This window comes from Mycteria americana, chromosome 9 (genome assembly GCF_035582795.1).
Source record: "Mycteria americana isolate JAX WOST 10 ecotype Jacksonville Zoo and Gardens chromosome 9, USCA_MyAme_1.0, whole genome shotgun sequence".
NCBI classification, from domain to species: domain Eukaryota; kingdom Metazoa; phylum Chordata; class Aves; order Ciconiiformes; family Ciconiidae; genus Mycteria; species Mycteria americana.
The window spans coordinates 11,369,802-11,389,841 of NC_134373.1; the positions used below are offsets into that span (position 1 = coordinate 11,369,802).

Below are 20,040 nucleotides of genomic sequence, written 5' to 3' on the forward strand. Positions count from 1 at the left end.
AGGTTGAGTCTTACTTAGTTCTCATAAATAAAAATGTGTGTTTCAAAGCACCAGGTGAAGAGAATGGTGCCTAACTGAACATGTTACTCCTAACAAAGGAGAAATATTGATTCCAGTTAAATTTTGCATCAGAATCGTGTTAAAAACAAAGGTTAAATATGAATTAGCGCACTCGTAGAGCCCTAGTAAGTTAAGTAGCGGAGATGTTTTTGTTCCAACAGGAAATCTTTTGCTTTTTATGTTTCACTAAGGGCTACAGAAGTAAGCCTGGAACTTACAGTCAGGAAGAATTGCTGGGCTCTCTTTAGCCGATTGTCTTCTGATGTCTCACTATATTGTACTGTACTGTGAATAAGCCTGTGTATTTTTGCTGTGGACTTCAGTACTGCCTTCGTATTTTTCAGCAGCTTTTGAATGAACAATCACACAACTTAGGTTAAAGGAAAGTCACCTTCTTAAGAGATAGTTGAAAGTCATTCATCAGTCTTAAAAGTTTTACAAGTATTGTTCTGATAACCTTTCTGTATTCATTTCTTCCCACAGCCTGGTTTTGTGGTATCATCTCTATCACCGTCATTAGCCTGCTTTCCTTGCTAGGTGTGATCTTGATTCCCATCATTAACCAATGGTGCTTCAAATTTCTTCTAACTTTCTTGGTAGCTCTGGCTGTAGGAACAATGAGCGGAGATGCACTACTCCATCTGTTGCCACACGTGAGTGTTTTTTCCTTACCTTTTTTTCTTAATTGTAACTGTATATAGAATATTCAAAGAATTGTTTGACAAGTATCAACAAATAAATATTCACTGATGCAGATGTAGATTGCAGACTATGCGGGACATCCTGAAACAGTGTTTGAGATTTTCTGTTAACAAAAAGAAAGGAAATGTGTGTTTCTTAAAAGAAAAAAAAAAAAAAAGGAAAAGAAAAGAAGTAGTTGTGTATTCATAGTTTAACTTCTGTCACAGTATTTTAAAACACCTAATGAGACCAACAAGAGTATTTTAAATTTAGCAGTATTACTGACTCTTGTCTACTGATACTTGTTTATCAGTACCACCTAAAGTATTTCAGGGAGATTAACCTTCCTGGTTACTAGCTTTTGGGGAGAAAGTAACCTCTAACTGACTGAATCAAGAAATTGTCCAAGTTACTGGGAAGGTAAGCAGTTTTTAATTTGTGATGGTATACTGTAATTCTTAGAAGGGGAAATATTTTCTAAAATTTTGTTACTTTAATTCTTTTAGCAAAAAGACTAATGTTTACATGTTTTCTTTGTGTAAATTTTCATACAAATTTTTGGTCAAAAAGTTTAAATTTTATATTTCAGATCAGAATTAAGGCTGTAATTGACTGTAATAGTTTAAAAAAATCATGAGGTTTGGTTGCTAGTGGGAGTGTAGGAATGGTAATTCCTTGTGACATTTCTGAGTGTTAGTCTCATTATCTTTAGCATTGTGACAGAAAAAAGCTGAAGCTAGATTATCTCCCCCTCCTCCCCTAAAATTTCTTAGAGAAACATCTTTTTATTGATTAGGGTAATGAATAGTCTAATGAAAAATTTCTATGGTAAAATGTGTTTGTATAAAAAAAAAAAACAAGCCAACTTTTAAAGTCTTTTTATGCTACTTTTCTGGCAAGGTTACGTATTCTGTCATCTGAGCTCGGAGCCATTTCAGTCTCCTTGATTGCACCAGGTCATGCTGTGTTATTATTTTCTCTCCGAATAGTCACATGGAGGCCACGACCACAGTCACCACCATGGCCAAGGTCATGTTCATGAACACAAGCGTTCTCATCGACATGCCCACGGACATGGAGTACAGAGTGAAGGCTTTCTAGAAGAAAATGATCCAGTGCTGAAGGGTCTTGTGGCACTTGGAGGCATTTACGTTTTGTTCATCATTGAACATTGTATAAGAATGTACAAGCATTACAATAAACAAAAGGTACGCGCTAAAACTGCATGCTATCTTAAAATATGTTACCTGAACTTATCTTCCGAGTGTTGGGCATTGTCTGTGGATGATTCATTATTCTGTGAACACGAACAAGTGCTGCTAATCTGCATTCTGTTTGATTTTATGTGAGGTTGCTTTTCTTAACAAGGTAATTTGGGAAAACAAAGTAGAAATCTGATGGGGGAGGTTGCAGCTTTTTGGCCAGATATATTTGGAAGTATATCTAAGTAAAACACATTACAGCTCTTTCTCTAAAGCACTGTGATCTTTTTGCAAAAATACAAAAGACAGTATGAAAGAAAGAACTGGTAGTGGAGCCAGGCAATTGTCAGACAATTCACAAGAAATTTAACTGTATACTATTAGCTAACGATGCCTGTGTGATGGAGGTATTCAGTTTTTCCACATGAGAAAAAGCCAGAATTTGCAGACCTCCTGCTTTCTATAAATTGCCAATCAAATTCTAACTTGTTTCCCTGCAAATGATTGGCTTTTTAGGGCTGGGAGCATGCTGTATTTGTGATGGTGGTATAAAAGGATAGCGAGTACCTCAGGGGCAGTGTGACAGTGGGTAGAAATTCAAGCCACCGAAGAGCCATATTCTCTCAACAGTCGTTATAAACACACTTTTAACTTTTGTCTCCATCATTCGACTTTGAGGAGAAAATGATTTTGGTGGAACTATAACTGCTTCTCCCAAAATGAGCACAGAAAAATTTTAAGTTCGCTGTTTCTCATCAGAATTGCTGCCTCAGCTGGACAGGCAGCAAAAGATTTTCTGTGTTGGAGGACGCATTTCTTAGATCTTCTGATAAAGAGACAAAAGCTGTCACATTGAGCATATCCTCTTTGAGATTAATTAAATAATTAAATTCCCTAGGCTGCTTTGGCAAATCTGTGATCTCTGTTGTATGGGCTGCAGACAGGAAAGTAGCAAGCTTTTCTCTAAAGGAAAATACAAGGAAGTTATAGGAGTACAAAACTTTAAGTTGAGCAAAAGAGAGGAGCTGTTCTTGCTGCATGCTTGCTTTCTTAAACAAACTAAGCAAATATAATAACTCTACATACGTGTGTTTCTGGGCTGTTAGAGCAATCCTTGTCATAATGTACTCATTTACTGAAGGGAAGTATTGTCTGTGTGTGCGTGTGGGTGTTTGTGAGTGAGATAGATTCTGTGGTAGGTAGCTAAGAATTTCCACTGGGATACATGTCGTTGCTGAGCCTTACAAAGATTAATATTCTGTAGTCACATGCTTCTGTTAGGCATATTAAGAGAGAGTAACTTAGTCTATGTTGAAGAGATTTTTTGACGACATTTCAGTTTCTTTCTTTCCATCGATGTCCTTTTACAAACCAGATGTTACCTGTTTCCTGTTGCAGAGTAAGCAGAAATGGTGCAAGAAAAAACAGACTGAAGAATCACCAATTGGAAGGAAACTTTCCGATCACAAATTAAATAATAGACCAGACGCTGACTGGCTTCAGCTCAAACCCCTTGCAGGTAGGCGTTTATTTTCAGAATTTTTTCTGATTACGAGATTCAAAGTAATGGCACGTAACCTATGGCATGTAGCATGTAACCTCTTGTACAGTTTTACTGCTATTATGCAAATCATTGTTAATAAGACTTAATAGGCTTTCCCTATTAAATCTTCTTTTATTTTGTTTTCCTTAGATCTGAGGGCACTCTGAACACTTCCTAATATGCCATACAAATGGTTCTCAGACTTCTGAAGCAGTCAGGTTTTGGGTGGCTGTGGTTCTTTGGGGGTTTTTTTATTTGTTTGTTTTGGGGCTGGTTTTTGGTTAAGCTGTGCCTGACTAGCTCAGCCCTGGCAAAAATTAGATCAAAAATGAACACACAACCTGAAAGGGGATATCTGTTACACTTTGAAGATTCCAGCCTGTGACCAATTATAGTTTGGCTGAGAAGGCTAAACAAAATTAATTTCTTTTCATAAATACAATCAAGTATCCTGAATATTCCTCAAGTATCCAAAACAACTTTCACGTACTGTTCCTTCGTGACAGTCTGAATGGTCACGCAGTATGTACCCAGAAGGAATGCGATATCGCCCTTCTTGAAGGGGTGAGGGAAGGGCTTTGCTTTATAAACTTCCCTTTCCATTGCCTGCATGGCTCCTGAATTTATTTGTTGATGAAGAATCCATAGGCTATATTTATACAAATGCAATTTTGTTAATTTGACTGGTTTGTAGAAGGGAGGGTTAGAATTGCAGCCTTCTCCACTCAGACAACTTAAAATGGGATTTGGGACATTGACTTAGAACATAGAAGGACTTTCAGCTGTGAGGGTGGTGGTACATATATTTGAAATGTCTTCATTTTCTTTTAACGGGTGATCAGAGGAATTTTGCTTCTCCTAACATGGAGTACGTATAGTTTTATAACACTGTTCCTCTGAAAGTGCACTCTTCTGATCAGTAAATCCTTCGTACTACAGGCACTGGAAGCCTACGCTGAATTTGAATTTTGAACTGCAGTGCCACTACCACTGACCTGAATGGCCATTCCATTTCTTTTTAAGCAGCCTCCAAATGATGTTTAAGAGCCTGTTTATCTAGAACTCTTTGTCTGCTGCTTAGGTACTCTGAGCCTGGTTTTTTAATCCCGCTTACTGTCTGCTTACTTTTGACTCTGAAATATTTTTGTTGAATTACTGCGAGCAAATAACTTCATTGTCCAGAACTGCTTTTTTTCCACAACTGGTTTTGTTTCCTGGAGCATAGACTGCCAGTTTCATTTATTTATTAATACTTCAGAAATATTAGTAGACTTAAAATTCATGGACGTATGCCTTCTGCATTGTTTTCACTTTGTATTTCTTTGTAAAAATGGCTTTGCTAGCAGGGTAATGAGCTACATTGAAGGAGCTCACTGTATGACACAAGTGTCTGACACAAAGATGCATGCAATACAGAAACTATTTAAAGATCTGTTGTATCACTGGCAGATCCTGGTAGCTTCAGTGAAGGCTAAGTTGTGACCTGTATGGGCATGCATGGAGAGTAGCCAGTTAAGGTTTCCTGAGCCATTCAGATTCCATCTACAGCATATGAGACATTATTACCGTTCTGGCAACTTCCCTTCTCCAGTGTTGAACCATAAACTTCCTCAGTAGCAAAATTACAGATACAAACCCAGGTTGGGCTAAAACTGACTTTGTGTGCTATGGATACAGTGCTGTTGCCTTGTAGTGGAGACTTCTATATGCTGTACACGCAAATTAGCGAAAAAATGGGGCAGTGAGAAATACATTTTTTTGGCTGAATGTTGACAACAAAGTTAGTAGATTGGTGTGTGTTAAAATACTTTTTTCGCTTTTCCAAAGCAGTTAAATTCTTAGCTCAATGATGCAGTAGTTGCTGGTGATACTTTAAATGAGAACTAATACAGTGTCTCTCCCAGCTGGCTTCAATGTAGGAGCAGACGACTCCGTTTTGTCTGAAGATCGACTCAATGAAACGGAACTCACTGATTTAGATGGCCAGCTGGAATCCCCTCCCAAAAACTTCTTGTCTGTAGAAGAGGACAACAATATGCACCATTCTCACAATGATGTCTCACATGCTGCTCAAGAGCATGATCTTCATGATTCAGAGTATGACAGCCATGGCGAAGACAAAATGATAGCTAGAAAACACAGTCACCACTGGCATCACAAACATTCCCATCATTCCCATGGCCACTGTCATTCTGGAAAAGACCTGAAAGATACTGGGATAGCTAATATTGCTTGGATGGTAATTATGGGAGATGGCATTCACAACTTTAGTGATGGCTTAGCAATCGGTAAGCAAAAGCACTGAGTATTTCTCAACAGTTTCTTCCTACCTTTAGTACCTTTGGCAGTATTTTACTTACTGTAATGTAATGATCACAGGTAAGGCTTCCAGTTAGCTCCTGTGGTTACTGACATTGTTTAATCTCCTTCAGAGCAGAAATTAAAAGGCCCTCAGTTGTAATAGTCTTCCCTTTGTTAATATTCTGTGACTATTTCCACCAAGATTACTGTATTGATAGTAGTAACAGTAGCAATCTCTGCCAGATAGAAGATAGGTGCAGACAAATCCTCGTATGAATTGTGGAGCACATGTAATGCACGTTTGTTGTTTGGTCTTAGTATATGCCTTTAAATAATAAATAAGTTCCTTTCAGTCTTACTTATAATGATATTTATTTATTATAATAATACTATTCTATTATTATTAATACATAGAATTATACAGTACTTGTAAACAATAAATGTACTATAAGTCAGGTTACCAAAATAATTTTAAAAAAGGTACTACTAAGGATAATTTAATTTTTGTTTGAGCAAAGTATTGTTTTGGCTTATGGTCAGTATAGATTTATTTCTAGCCAAATGTAGAAGAAATTGAAGTACCAAACAGACTTTAATAGATTTATTAAATCAACGTTAATTCACATTAACTCTAAATCACTCACTCTAAATCACTCTAAATGTGATTTGAACTGTAAAACACATTAATTTGAATATCTGTCATACAAGTCAAAATGACGGTGAGAGTACTGAAGTGCATACTTTTAATTTATTACTAAGGTAGCTACTAAGAGTACGCAGGGTTCTGAACTAATAGCAGAAGGAACATACCCATTTTGAAGGATGGGGGATAAGCTACTTATTAAGGTCTGGAGTTAACGATGGAATCTACTACAGCTTCTCCACTTTCTCCAAACAATTTCTAAAGAAACTAAACTCCATAAAAATTAACTTTTTGCTTCATTTTCATGTTAAACAGGTAAGGCATTTAGAGAGTGGCTTCTAAGGCCACAAAGGTTCACTACGCCATCTGTTGAGAACTTCACTGTATTGAAACTCCATTTCTAAATATTCCTGTGTCAAGCCCAAACAGCTGATTCTTTGGTAAAATGTAGAATTTAGAAAAGCATGTTCATCTTCTTAATATATCAAGTTATGAGGAATCCAGAGGAAAGTTAAATTTCCTCTCTGTCTTCAGATTGTGTCTTCTCTTTCTACTTTTTTTTGCCTGTTTTGACTGCTCACTGCAGGCAGCTCTTGTGCCTTTCTCTGCTACAGTACAGAAATTTAGTATCAGTTTTCTCATCTCAAAACTATTTAAGGTACAAACTTAAAGATGATTGAACTAAATTAGTTTACACAAAAGTTACTGAAAGAGATTTATGCCAATGTTTTTCTTCTTCGTATTTTCCACATCTGGCTTATTAATGTTGCTGATATGGGCTCTACAAATAAGCATAAAAGAAATAGAGGGGTTATGGGTTAAATACTAGTTTAGATTTCCAACCTGGAAAGAAGAGAGCTAGACTGCTGCTCATGTGCGTTCTTAACTGTCCTGATGTACTTAAGAGTTCCTAAAAATGTAAAAGTGGTGCCTATTAGCTTGTTGTATTAATAGTATTAGCTTGTTGCCTTTATGTCTCTGTTTTGCTCAGTTGTGTTCTCTCCCAGGATTTGTCTTTCAGATAAACAGAGTAATAAAGTATGCAGTGGTAATGCATATCCAGGAGACTTCCCAAATTTTCAGTTTATATACAGACAGGACAAAGAGATAATGAAAAAATATTAGAGCGTGCATTCTAACAGACGGGTGTTATCTCTGGAAAGTCTGTTGATTAAATTTGCTGGCTTGAAAATAGTAAAATATCATTTGAATCTTTTTTTTTTTCCTAGGAGCAGCTTTTAGTGCTGGACTGACAGGAGGAATTAGTACATCTATAGCAGTTTTTTGTCATGAGCTTCCCCATGAATTAGGTAACTAATTATATAAACTCAATGTGTTCAGTCTCTTCATCTGTACAAAATATGTATCTAAAAGCTGTTGTGATACTCATCCTGATAAGCATAATGCAATGCGGATGCTGCAAGGATGACCAGAACTTCAGAGAGTAATGGTGCAATACTGCTTCAGAGTATGTAATGAGGATATTAATACAGGATTATTTTGGCAGGTATCTAGTTACAGCAGTTCTGTAAGCTTGAGCATCTTTTTAAAATGTTCTTAGGAGCATACAGTTTACATTTTGGTGTTACAGCTCTGCGTTTTATAGAGAGAGTTTCACACTACTCTGTGTGGCATGATCTTACGCAAAGTTAAGTGAAGTTATATATGTAAACATAACTTTACGTCAGTAAAATTCTTTGTGGAGATCTTCAGAAGATGCTTTGTACCAACTGTTGAGTCCAGTAGGTGTGGGTGACTATTTAGGGTAAAGCCTGTAGGCACTGTTGCTGGTGCCATTGATTCTTCCCCCTAATTGAAATATTTCTTCTTGGGGTTAGCTAACCATGATGAAACCTGTTGTTTAGCTGTGAGCCGTAAGGCACATTGCATGAAGTTTTAGTGCACCCTTACAAGAGACTTACAAAAGAGCACCTAGAGAGAGGAGCCATCGTCTCTTTTGCCAGTAACGTGGAATTGTGCTAGATTAAACTGTGTGTGTTCTCGCACAAGTAAGAGATGGCTTGATGAGCTGCTAGCTCTGAGTGATCGAAAGTAAGGTAAAACAAGTACTTCAAAAACCTTTAGAGGTGATGAGTGAAAGCATGTTATATAGGCAGATACTGAGTATAAGGTAAGTAATGGGCACAGATGGGAAATAATAGAGCAGATGTTCATGGTTTGACAACGGTGCTATACAATCGTTAGTTAAGTGAAGCTGCTGCAGTATATAAAGGATTGCAATATATATTGGTGTGCTTATAACATGCTAGGTTAACATGATAAAATTAACCTTGTATAAGGAGTAGTTCACTGTACGTATTTTTTGTTTTGATTCTAGATTGAGCCATTAATTTCTAGCATGTCTGACATGAGAATATTATATTAATTACCCTCATGACTGCAGATCATCTTTCACTCCTCATATTCACAGGAGTTCAGTTTAAAGAGAGTAAAACTATCAGAGCTGAATACAAGATGAAAATTTAGATCTTTATAGAACATCTACCTCTATCAGCAATTTCAGCAGAGCTGACCTGAATTCAAAATAAAACAGGTTAACCTGGCATGTCTTAAACCAGCAAACTGATTCAGCATGGAAGTGAAGTCATTCTTTCTGAATGTAACTCTTCCTTTTCCTAGTGCTATATTTCTCAAATTCATTGTCACCTTCTGTGGGGCCGTTATCCTCCTCCTGAATTTGCACAATGAGGTGTATATAGCTAAGAGGAATTTTCACAGGTATTGATCAAAACTAAGTCTCTGGTTTTATGTGCCATGAAGAACTTCTGTGAAGTAAAGACAACTTGGTTGAAGTAGGCACAGATGTATCCTCTGTGGGAGGTCCAGATATAGACTCCTCCATTTACCTTCAACCATTAATCACTATTACCTTTCTGACAATCAGCATGATGAATAGGCACCTTTAAGTCATATTTTAATCAAGGGATTGCTGCACATAAATACAGTTCTTGTAGGAGTTGTCATATCCTGTTGCCCAGTCTTCCTCTGAGCCTCTGTAGCGGCATTTTTACTTTGGCAATGCCTTGGATTGGTGAGATAGTAAATGTAGGCTAATTTATCTACTTCCTCTCCTGAGAAGCATTGATACTAAACCCCTGTGTTCTGTCTCCATTTTAGGTGACTTTGCTGTGCTTCTTAAAGCAGGTATGACAGTAAAGCAAGCTATTGTGTACAACCTCCTGTCTGCCATGATGGCTTACGTAGGGATGCTGATAGGCACAGCGGTGGGACAGTATGCTAATAACATCACCTTGTGGATCTTTGCAATCACCGCAGGCATGTTCCTCTATGTGGCATTGGTTGACATGGTAAGATTGTTAATGTTTTGTGCAAAAAATTTTGTGCAATTTTTATGACAAAAATTGTCATTTTTGCATTCCATGCATAAAACATAGGACTTGAAATGGCACCTACAACAGAACTTTTTGTTATAACACATAAAATATCTGTAGACAGTGGATGGCTGTTTCTGTTCTATGGCTTTGTAAAATGTTGCAAGATACTTTGAGAGATGTAGTGAAGTTCTGTAGTTGCTTGCCTGTTTGGGTTTCTGCTACCGAAGTCTGCCAGTGACTCCTGTTGAAATACAAAAACTACAGGGGGCTGGGAAAGACACTCAATACTTCCCGCTAATAAACTAATAAAAATAACAACTCCCCACTAATAAAAATAGGATGATTTTCTAGTTTTGTGAATGGGGCATTAGATGCTGGAGTTCCATCCAGTATTTAGAATTGTTCTTCACTAAAATCTAATCTTCATGTATTTGATTCTGGAAAGTTTAGTCTGAACCCTTAACATGGGCAGCTGGTAATACATGGCTCTTGTGGTGATTAGCTTTTTTAAAAAATTATCTGGTGGAAAAACACTGCTGCTTCAAGGACTTGGCTACAGGTACATTACATTTAGTGTGTGTACACAGTAGATCCAGATCCTTCAGGCAGTAATGCACTTGTGCACATGGTATCAGTCCATATTCAATCCTGATTTCTCTCCGAAGCAGCTTCAGAGCTGCATTTAAATAAGCCAGTTTTCTCACTTCATGTGTCTCCCAAGCCCAGTGATGATGAGATCAGTTTTCATTTTGGGGGTATTTTGTAATGCTCTTTCTGTTTTAATATACAGAGAAAAAGATGCCTCGCTTCCCTGGATTTTAAGGACAGATCTCGTATTGTATTAAATTATTAACCAATTAAACTAGAAACTCCAACCTAGTTAAAGGTTTAATTCACAAGGGTTCAGACAGCTTTTTGTAGAGTGTCTCTCGGGATTTCCATTGCTTCATTCACAAACTACTCTTTCCTAGTACAGACATCTAAAGCAGTGGCAAGTTTCCTCACAGCTGTTGTTTTTCTCCTCAAATAGACTAAGTAGCCATCTAGCTATTATCAGTAGATTGCTACTTGGATCGCCTGGTGTGGCTAGATACTACTTACAGAAAAATACTTAAATGTAACTGGAGTTCTGGCTTTGAGTGATGTTCCAGCAGAGATTTTGTTTAACCTCATAGCATCTGCGTAGAGGGCTGGGTTCACTGGAATGAGGACCAGCCTGTTTCAGTTTTCTGTTGTGGGTAAAATGGAATATTTTACTGTTCTAAGTATTTCAAACCATGCATTTTCTTCAACTTTCCAAATGTCTTCAGAGGTTTTGTTGCCATATCTGGTAGCTCTGTTAGCCTACACTGCTAGTTCTACTCTCCTGCATACATTTGTGCTGACTATCCTGTTTTCAAACCACTTTTTTTAGCAGCTTCCTCAAAAGTTAACTGGTGCAGGAATGAAAGGTGTGATGTTTGACTCTCACTGGCTCACTTGTCAAAGCAGGCAGGCATCTGTTGGTTACTTTAAGCCACAGGCACAGACTTCGTGTTTCAGCAGTTCTCATTGAAACAGCATCACATCTTTGTCAGATCACTGTCTATGAGGCTGTCAGATGTCTGCTCTGGTGTGGACTGATTGTATTTCCCTGGTGCTAACTAAAGCAGCTGACATTATGAAGATCCCTCTCCCCTTTGCTGCTGTGGCCAATAGTTGCCAGTTCCTAGCTGTGGCTGCTGAGCCTGGTGTCTCAGCCTCAGTGGTATCATTGAAGCATTAGTGAAGACCTCTGAAAGCAACGGTTCAGTTTCCACTGAGTTTCCTGGTGTCGGCAGAAGCTGTCTCGGCCATTCTGCCCTCTAGCAAATTGACCTCTGCAGTTAGTTCTGTGTTCAGCACTACTGCCACATTGGTGCTTAAGAAACTTAGTGTCAGTGGCGCTTCCAGCTTGTTTCTAGGTGGCATCCTCCACATCTGACAACTTTCTCTTAAACTCAGCTTTGGTTCTGAAGATCCCATGTTAGTCCCATTAGTAGTCATCAAACGGGGGCTTGAGCACAGGTCAAGGCAGGACACGGTGGCGGAGGCTCCTCCTGTGACCTTCATCTCATTCAGTCCTGCTTGCCATTAGGCCTTTTATGACTAGGACTCATGGAAGCCAAGCATTGGCCACCACAGCATGGCATATTTCACTTTGTTATGGAGAACTTTAATTTGTAAATATACTCTATTATATCTATTATAAGGTAAATAAGTCCTTTTCAGGGCTTGCTAAATAGAGTGTCCGTATGGTCAAGAGTGATCCTTCATGCAACTTTAGATGTTCTACAGAGTAGCCTATAATTACTGAAATATCACTTGCTTATAAGTTCTGTGGCTGATATTTATTTCCTGTACTTATTTTGACTGAAGATGTAATGTATAAGGGAAAGCAGTGTTTTCATTCTTTTATTCCTTGTCCTTTTCCTCAGTCATCATAGTAGCAACCACAGTCAAAGCCCAATGGTCTGACCAAATAAGAGCAGGAAAGGTTCTGCAAGACACACTTGAAACTGCATCAGATTTTTGTCTTGATGTTTCCATAATCTGCCTCCCTCTCAAAGACCTTATTGTCTTTTTATCTGACAATAAGAACAGATTTTCATCCCTCCCTAGCTTGACAGAGGTTCACACAGGTGCAGTTTTCCATCCGTTCCTTACACCAGCCCATTGAGAATGGACTTTTTAGTATTTTTGCATCCAATTGTCCTGAAGTTTGTCTAATTACGTGTTTTCTAATGGTAAGAATACTCTTCTCCAGTAGCATCTAAACTCAGGCCTTTCTAAGTCCTTCAGGCTTTCCATGATTCTCGTGACATTTCATTTGGTGATAACTATAAGAAGAATAATCATAATATCCTCCTTCCTGACACTGCTGTTTTGGTTTGAATGGGTACAGTAAATTTTCCTATATTCTTTCCCAGTCCAACTTGAATCGTATCTTACTGGAAAATAAATTTATATCTGTTATATTTTTCGTTCCTTATATCTCTAGGGCTGAAACTATAAGCTTTCAGCTTCAAGAGGGTGCTATGTTTTTTCTGTTGACAGGACCAGGCTCTTTATATGGTCCCTGAGATTGGTCACATCAATAGCTAATAAAGCCAAATGTTTAGTAATCTTTAGACATGCTGTCAAAGTAGATAACTGGCAGTGTTAAAGCCTATTATGGTAATGCTAAGGTGAAGCCTTTTTTTTTTTCATCCAGAGCATGTTCCACCAGATCTCAAAAAACATCTGTGGCTTCTCTGAAAAATTTCTTCTTCATGCCTGCCAAGCTGCTATCTGAAGATCTCTTTATACCTCCTTTAGCTACTGCACTGTTGCAGAGACATAAGGGTTGAAGCAGTACTGTGTAGAGCAGTTGGGCAGTACCTATTCAAATGAGGTACTTCAAGGGATTTGCCTCCAGGTAAATGTGAATATGCAAGAGGTTCCTACAGTGCTAATGCATGTATGTGCGGACTAGATCTCAAAGATGGAAGGAGAGCTTTTTGCCAGTAACAAGTTGTTGCAGTGCACAGCCTCCTTCCACCTTCCTCCTTCCCTCTCAGAGTCCTTCCAGGACCCTTTCTACACTGGGATTCTGCAGCTGAGGGAGAACAAAGTGGCACTGGCCTGCTCTGCCTGCATACTCAGACTCTGCGTACAAGAAAGAGGAGCATTAGCACACCTCTTCAGATATGGCAACAGTAAAAAAATAAATAAGTATTTTGAAGACAGTGATGGGGACTGTGCCCATAGTACTGGTAACTGTTAAATAACCTTTTTTTCTATCTTAAAGGGGTCTCTTGCTGTTCAGTTCTACAGTTTTGGGGAAATATGACAGCTGTCACTCTCCGTAGCTAAGACTTCCACTTCTACTCATCATACCATGACAGGAAACCTTGGAGACAGAGCACTGTGCTCTTCCTAGGTTTTGAAACAGATACCATTTATTCTTAATGAGTTAACAGTACTTTATGATTTGGTGTAGTGCTTGCTGTTAAGCTGCCTGGTCTATTGTATAGGTGATAAACATTTTTCACACCAGTATGTTTTTTATATTTAAATATAAATGGGTCAAATTAATTGTCAGCTTTACTGAAATACAGTAATACAAGACCAGATGGGTAAGATGTTTGCTTTTTCAGCAGATTTGATGCTCTGATAATTTGTCACTGTCTGTTGTGCAGTATTCAGGTACTCGGAATAACCAAAACTATTCTAGCCTATCTAATGAAGAGCAATAAGTAGAGGCTTGTGCTGTGTACTACCTGAAGTTTCCATTTTGTTCTGTACTATGTTTTTCTGTACTAAGTGTGTCTTGAAGGAATTCCTTCATTTACCTCATTCTTTCTTGAATTAATTCCTTTGTAAAACATTTTCAGTTATTTCTCTTTTGTATGGGTGGCTTTGTAAGATACTTCGTAAGAATCATTTTTACATCTTCCAAGTCCACTATTACTTGTTGCTTTTGTCAATATAACTTATAGGTGAGGAGTATAAGGAATATCCAGACCTTTCAGAATTTCTTACAGCTTCACATAGAATTTCTCTTGAATTACTTGTAGCTATTATTCCCATATTTAAAAGGGAAATGTATGTGAATATGTATAAGCATATAATGTGACAAATGAATGGCCAAGTTAATCAGCAAAGTCATTATAAAGGATATATTTATAGCAATCTGATTACTGTAGCAATAGTCAAAGCTTTTTATTATGTTCATTTGAGCATGACTTAATTTTAATTGAGTAAAAGAACGCGAAAGAGCAGAACCCGAAGAATGCTGGGCTGGTCCTTATCTTGAGGAACTTGAAGTTTAAGTTAGACGAGTGATCCAGTAGAAGCTTAAGAAAAAAAAGGCAAAAGGAAAGGCATTTTTAGTTTGTTTTGCAAATATATGATGTGATCATGTTTTTATCAAATGTAGTGGTTTTGTAAAGTTTTAGCTGTCTTAGTGTATTGTTTTTATAATTGAATCCTGGAGTGTTTATTCTTGACAGTATCATCTTGTAAACTTGTTGGTGTACAAATGGAATAGAGGTGAAATAACTTTCTAAATTGTTTTTCCTTTTAGCTTCCAGAAATGCTTCATGGAGATGGAGATAATGAAGAGCATGGTTATTGTCCTGTGGGGCAGTTCATCCTTCAGAATCTAGGCCTGCTTCTTGGATTTGCCATCATGCTGGTGATTGCCCTCTATGAAGATAAAATTGTGCTTGACATCCAGTTTTGACCTAATTCTGGTAATCACTGTGGTTACAATAATGTTACTGTATGGCTTTGAGTCTGCACTGTTTCACTGTATGCACATTGCTCAGAGGAAAAGCAGTGGCTTGCACTACTTACACAAGCACAGTATATTCATTTCTGCATAGATTAACTTCTGCTTTTTTCTAATTCAGATCAGATGGGATTACCCAATGCATCTTCTAAACTCAAGTGATCCACAATTAGGAAATACTAAATATGACAAATAAATGCCAAGTTCAGTGTGCTATATAGGAAGCACTGCTTGCTTAAGAAAGAGAAAGTACAGTGAATGATTTACTCATTTGGGAAAATACCATTTCATTGGTACCCTTTGAACAGAACCTGGAAAATGTTACAGCTGAAATTCATACCTCTGCAAGGAACCTGAGTAAGCTTTTAGTGCCACATAAGTCTTAAGTAGCACATATATATCTCTCTATATATGTATAGATATATATAGAGAGATATAGATGTGCGTACATATATATATATATATATATGTGCATATGTATATATATTCATTCTGTGCTGATTCTTCTGCATAGTGGTGACTTGAAGTATTAAACCTTACAACAGCACATGACTGGAAACAACTGTGCTGGTTTAACTTTTAAATAAAAAGAAACCCAAAACCTAAACACTGTTTAAATTCTTAAGAGTATGCATTAAGCTGCACTCCATCATTATAAACTAACTTCATGTGTAAGAAGGCAGGCTGCTGCAATATACGCTGCAAAGTGCTATGTTCTGTCGAGGATCAGTTTGACGATGTTTTCCTGACTAAGATTTATTTGATGTTTGTTCCTTGATAGTAGTAGGAAAATGCAAAATGCAGTAGAATTAGTGTTAGCTTGGGGAAATCCCTGATATTGGAGTTATTGAGCTATTTCTGGTTCTTTTTTACAGACGCTAAACATGTGTTGTGTGCCACTTGCAGCATAAACTACTGAAGAATTGTGGCTGTGAATTTGTGCAAACTCTTTTAACAGAGAATCCATAAGGGAATTTCTCCATTTTTTTAACAGTTATGTTGGAATGTTTTCTCCTCTTCATGTTAAACAATCCAAAGTGCAAGATGCTAGTTACTGAACCTGGGCACAAAGGTTAAATTATGCTCTGTGTATGTAGTACTGGTAGGTTATTTACAATACTGTAATATCAGATAAAAATGTGTTTCTACAATGCCTTGATATCAGACATTGTAGCACCAGCCATTTCTGGCAGTAGAGTGTATGTAAGAAGTTTTCTACTTCCAGCATAAAGGAGTTCATTTCTATGATATTTTTTTACAATTTTGGTATTTAAATTAGATTATTAAAAAGCAGGTGTGATAGATCTGTGGTATGTGTAATTTGGCAGGATAGACTGAAAATTTGGGCCTTAACTTGCTGGGATCAGCTGTCCTAGATCGGCTTGTGCTGATATGCTTATATTGCCAGACATGAGTTAGTTCTTCTTGTACCCATCTCCTTAAAAAAATTGTGAGTTTGTGAGGAGTGCAAGTTGATTCTGTAGTACCAGTCCTAAGCATGGTAGTAGCCTTTTTAAAAACATACAGTTTGTCTTCTTTTATGTGTATGCCAGGTAAACGCTGTATTTTGACTATGTGCCGTAAGTTTTGTTTCGGTCTGCTTGGTGCCAGTGTAGCTGCTAAAAACACTGATCCTAACGCCTTTAATGAGAGCCAGTTGGTATCTTCATTCCATTTCAAGTTAATGTGTGTTTTCTGTCATTGGTCAATTTAGTTTTTACTGAGAGCAGCTCACGTATTTTAAAGATATCGGTTGGTTCTTGCCAGTATTTCTTCCTAATGCAGTATCAAGAAACAGTATTAAGGGTCCATTTCAAAGAAGGGCTCAGTTTCTTCAGTGAAGAAGCCAAAAGCCCAGAGTTCGGGCATGCAGCCATTTGATGCTCTGAACTCAGGTTTTCTTTTTTTCTTCTTTAAACACGTTTACTGTTGGACCCTAATGAGCAAACACACTGTTGTTAGCTTCAGATTACTGAATTTCTGCAGTGTAAAGATCCTGGGTGACATTTTTCATAGTGCCAGTGTTAGGTTCCTGAATACCATTTTCAGAGAGACTTAACTCACTGGATACCTTCTGAGGATCTAAGGTTAAGCAACCTATGTTTCTTATGTATTAAACTGACCCTTAATTTTCCTTTTCTGTTACACTCGATAGAATTAAGGGGGTCATTATGTGGTTGAACTGATATTTTTGTCAAATCATTTTTTAAAGTTTATTTCTTTTAATTCTTTTCAAATGAAGATTTCTATATTTCAGGTAGTATATTTACTTTTGTATTAGTTGGAATATGGTTATAGCTTAATACACTGCCTCTATAGGAAAATAGTTAACTTCCTTCCAAGACCATCTTCAAACAAGGGAAAAACATGGTCCTTGAAGGTAGGTACTGTATTTTTCATTAAATATGGGTTGTTTCCTTTTATTTTCTAGTATTTATTACAAGTTATGAAGAGCAGTGTAACAGCTGTGACTTCTTCTATATGTTTCCACCAGTATTGAATTCCAAATGATTCTAATGTATGCTTTTGAGTCATGTTACAGACAATCTGAATTCCACTACATTTCTACTTGGCTTCAACATTCCATTCTGCTTGAATCCAGAGTTCCATTTAACTTGTATTTGTTGGAGGGCATAAATGTTACTTGTATATTACAATGCTGTCACTGTGTGACATCCCATATGAATTTTGATGTAGATCACATTGCACTCAATCCGCTGTGATTTTGCTTAGAAAATACTGTAGTAGCTAGATGCAGTGTGATATTATTTTTTTTTAATTTTTTTTTTCTTTCCCCTCCCATTAACAATTGAGTCTATGGTTTAAAATGTGATTATGGTCCTATATGATAACTTGCTGAGCTATCAGTCTTTCTGTTATAACTAAATCATTTTTTAAAATTTTATAAAGCTGGAAATGATCAAATGCTGTTTTGTTCATTGTCAACAGTGTTGTGTTCATTTTATCTATGTTCCTTATAAATAAGGAGCCTTCAGAAAATAAAATTATTCAATGAGCAGATATTTTTGTTGGCTTTTATAAGGTTTTATTGTGCATCTTTCTGTTTTAGTAGTTTGTTTCAAATCTCGTGAAAGGAACAAACGCAACATTGTAAACAAACTCATTTTGATTTCTCTTTTTACATGGCACTTCAGGACTGACATGCATCCCTTATAAGTGATCTGGAAGATGCACCTACCTCCATAAATTGTGATAGGTTTATGAGTTAAGCTGACATAATAACGCCACACCCCGTCTGATCCAGTGTTCTTGTGGTTTGTCTGAAGGGAGAGTCATTGCAATGACAAAGTTGGTAGAATGGCCTGTAGTTGACAGGATTCCTCGTCTCTCACTGGTCTTGTACACTGGGGCCAGGTAACTTGGTCGCTGTGGAATGTCTGCTCTCTTACACGGCTTTAGCCATATCTGCAGTAAAGAATAAAATAATCCTTTTCCTCTCAGTTAAAAAAAAAAAGTAGGAAAACAGTCTTGGCTTGGCCAAATTATTTTGACATTGTTGTGTTGTTTTGTTAGCTTTTTAACAGATAGCCCTGAAAAACCTGTTTCTTGTTTCCTCTCTCTTATCAGATTGCTTCCTCTCCCAAAATATGCAACACCAAACTCCCTGTCACTCATTATTAGCAGAAGATTCTCAGCTCCTCTCAGACACTTAATTTCTATTTCAACACAAAACATTTCAATTTTTTTTTTAAAAGAATTACCCTGTTACTTCCTTTCTTCAAGACTAGAACTTAAGAGTATTAATTCTACAGTATTTGTTGGTATATAATACTATAAAATGTCACCAAGTGAAAGATACTGACCACAGGTACTGTATCATAGAGGATTTTTGGATGAGGTTCTCCTAGCTTCTTAGTTTGCCTGTTCCAGCGTGCTCCATCCAAGAACAGTCCCTGAACGTAGACCCCTGAATCAGTTGGAAAAGATACCATATTATGCAAAAACTGAAAATGTTTTCTAGATAAGAGCAGCAGCTAGTGCAACACACTTTACTAACTGTCAGTTGATTGTGTGGGACTTTTTGTCAATTTTGTCTGTTCCAAGTGATGATCGAATAACTTTGAGTATAACACAATCGTATACTGTATTACCATTTATGATGATTACAATTCCGTAAAGATTTATAAAGTTACAATGTCTAGCAATATCATAGTGTATCCAGCCTTTTTGAATGACAGAGGTTAAAATTATTCCAAAGTAGAGGACACTATTTTTACAGTTGTCATTATTATAAAGTTTTCTGTATGTACTACATATTATCAGCTTTAATGTTTCCAAACTTGGAGATTTGATCATATAAACAGTCTTTCACTAGTAGTCTTCACATTGTTTCACTGCTTATGTTTCAAATTGCCACTTGCTTATACCTTTCTAAAGCAGTTCATTAAAGGAGTAAAAAAAAAAAAAAAAATTAAATGTTTAAAAAGCATAAATATTTTGACATGTCATAATGCCATGACATAATGACAGCTGTCATTCCATCAGCTCTCCAGAAGAAAACAATAAATTACAGCAACATCTGTTTTCATCAAACTTGTACCTTCTTGCTCTGTAGACTGAAAATTAAACCTGCCCCAACAGAAAATGACTTGAAACTGATTGGATGTGGCTCTCCCAGGCAACCTGCCAATCCCTTCTTACACAACTTCCAGTCAAACTGATCCTCAGAAAAGTACTAAAAAGAGTATTAAGAACAGTTCAATCTGTCCTTTTTTCTGAGGAAGGGCAAGCTAACAAACGTATCTGCAACTGGAACCTAAGGTAAGTAATATATAATAAAGTGTTTTGATTAAAAAATAGGGCTTTCCTCCCCTTAGAGCAGTCCCCTATTGCACATTGTGATCATATCCATAAGGTATTTTTCTAGGTATAGTTAAAGTAGCATACCCAACTTCTCTACTAAATGTTTGGTTTTCCTTGGCTTAGGAAAATATGAGTCT

The 20,040-nt window shown here is 37.1% G+C and overlaps 2 protein-coding genes across 9 annotated transcripts in view; one reads left to right on the top strand and one right to left on the bottom strand.

The window, feature by feature from the left end:
- SLC39A10 (solute carrier family 39 member 10) overlaps positions 1-18,100 on the top strand; it is a 57,021-nt gene extending 38,921 nt beyond the window's left edge. For 5 of the 7 annotated variants that reach the window (XM_075512171.1, XM_075512169.1, XM_075512175.1 and 2 more), the window contains 7 exons: positions 544-713; positions 1,731-1,949; positions 3,342-3,462; positions 5,391-5,774; positions 7,660-7,740; positions 9,569-9,759; positions 14,873-18,100. In XM_075512171.1, coding sequence (XP_075368286.1) covers positions 544-713; positions 1,731-1,949; positions 3,342-3,462; positions 5,391-5,774; positions 7,660-7,740; positions 9,569-9,759; positions 14,873-15,031 — 1,325 coding nt within the window. In that variant the 3' untranslated portion in view covers positions 15,032-18,100. The remainder of the gene's footprint in view (positions 1-543; positions 714-1,730; positions 1,950-3,341; positions 3,463-5,390; positions 5,775-7,659; positions 7,741-9,568; positions 9,760-14,872) is intronic. The other 2 variants (XM_075512170.1, XM_075512176.1) reach the window with 2 other exon arrangements.
- A 120-nt stretch (positions 18,101-18,220) lies between these two features.
- The window catches only part of DNAH7 (dynein axonemal heavy chain 7), a 120,148-nt gene continuing 118,328 nt past the window's right edge, over positions 18,221-20,040 (bottom strand). For both annotated transcript variants that reach the window (XM_075512168.1, XM_075512167.1), the window contains exons 63-64: positions 18,904-19,007; positions 18,221-18,505 (exon numbers count right to left, since the gene is read on the bottom strand). In XM_075512168.1, coding sequence (XP_075368283.1) covers positions 18,299-18,505; positions 18,904-19,007 — 311 coding nt within the window. In that variant the 3' untranslated portion in view covers positions 18,221-18,298. The remainder of the gene's footprint in view (positions 18,506-18,903; positions 19,008-20,040) is intronic.